General features: G+C 38.5%; 1 protein-coding gene across 1 annotated transcript in view; it reads right to left on the bottom strand.

The window, feature by feature from the left end:
• Nucleotides 1–249: 249 nt before the first annotated feature.
• Nucleotides 250–636, bottom strand: part of LOC101856140 (cartilage matrix protein) — a 2,169-nt gene continuing 1,782 nt past the window's right edge. The window contains exon 2 of the mRNA XM_013079525.2: nt 250–378. Within this exon, the coding sequence (XP_012934979.2) occupies nt 250–378 (129 nt within the window). The remainder of the gene's footprint in view (nt 379–636) is intronic.

Genomic DNA, 636 nt, shown 5'->3' with positions numbered 1-636 from the left:
TAAAAGCAATTCCGTCATTGTTTTTTTTTCTAATAAATTTATGAAGAAAGGTTTTTAAGTCTAGCCTCACTTGTTGTGGAAAAATATGATTAAATTAAGACAAATTGAGACAAACTGCAGTGCAAAGTATGGGTGACATTGAGTCACCTAAGTGTTATAAAGATATTGAGGATAAGTTGCGCCACGAATTTTTGACCGCACTATAGCTATGGATGTCTTGAACTTTGGGAATGTTTTAGTCTTGAGTGATTACAAAGAGAGACCCATTTCAGTGTGGCTTAGTGGTTTTGCAGAGGACAGATCATTAAGGTTGAGTTTGCACACTTTGTTCAGTATAGGTGCAAGGAAGTGTGGTAACCGATCTGTATTGGAGCTTTTCTGTGAATCCATCAATTCTTGCTCTAAACAATCTTAATAACAGATCCTACTGAGTCTGGTGCAACACTCCAAGTTATTGAACTAAATAATGTTTAATGTGGTCAGAATGAAGGAGAGCGGAGGGGGTTGCATAGGAAATGGGTAGGCTCAGTAAAGACGTCTGTCTCTTTTTTTGCTTTAGTAGAGGTTTTGCGGTGCTCGCAACTGTATAAGGTCATATGAGCGCGTAGGGGTGGATGTCAACAGAGAAGTCTTTAT

The sequence above is a fragment of the Aplysia californica genome, unplaced genomic scaffold (genome assembly GCF_000002075.1).
Source record: "Aplysia californica isolate F4 #8 unplaced genomic scaffold, AplCal3.0 scaffold00003, whole genome shotgun sequence".
NCBI lineage: Eukaryota > Metazoa > Mollusca > Gastropoda > Aplysiida > Aplysiidae > Aplysia > Aplysia californica.
This window is presented reverse-complemented; position numbering and strand designations above follow the sequence as displayed.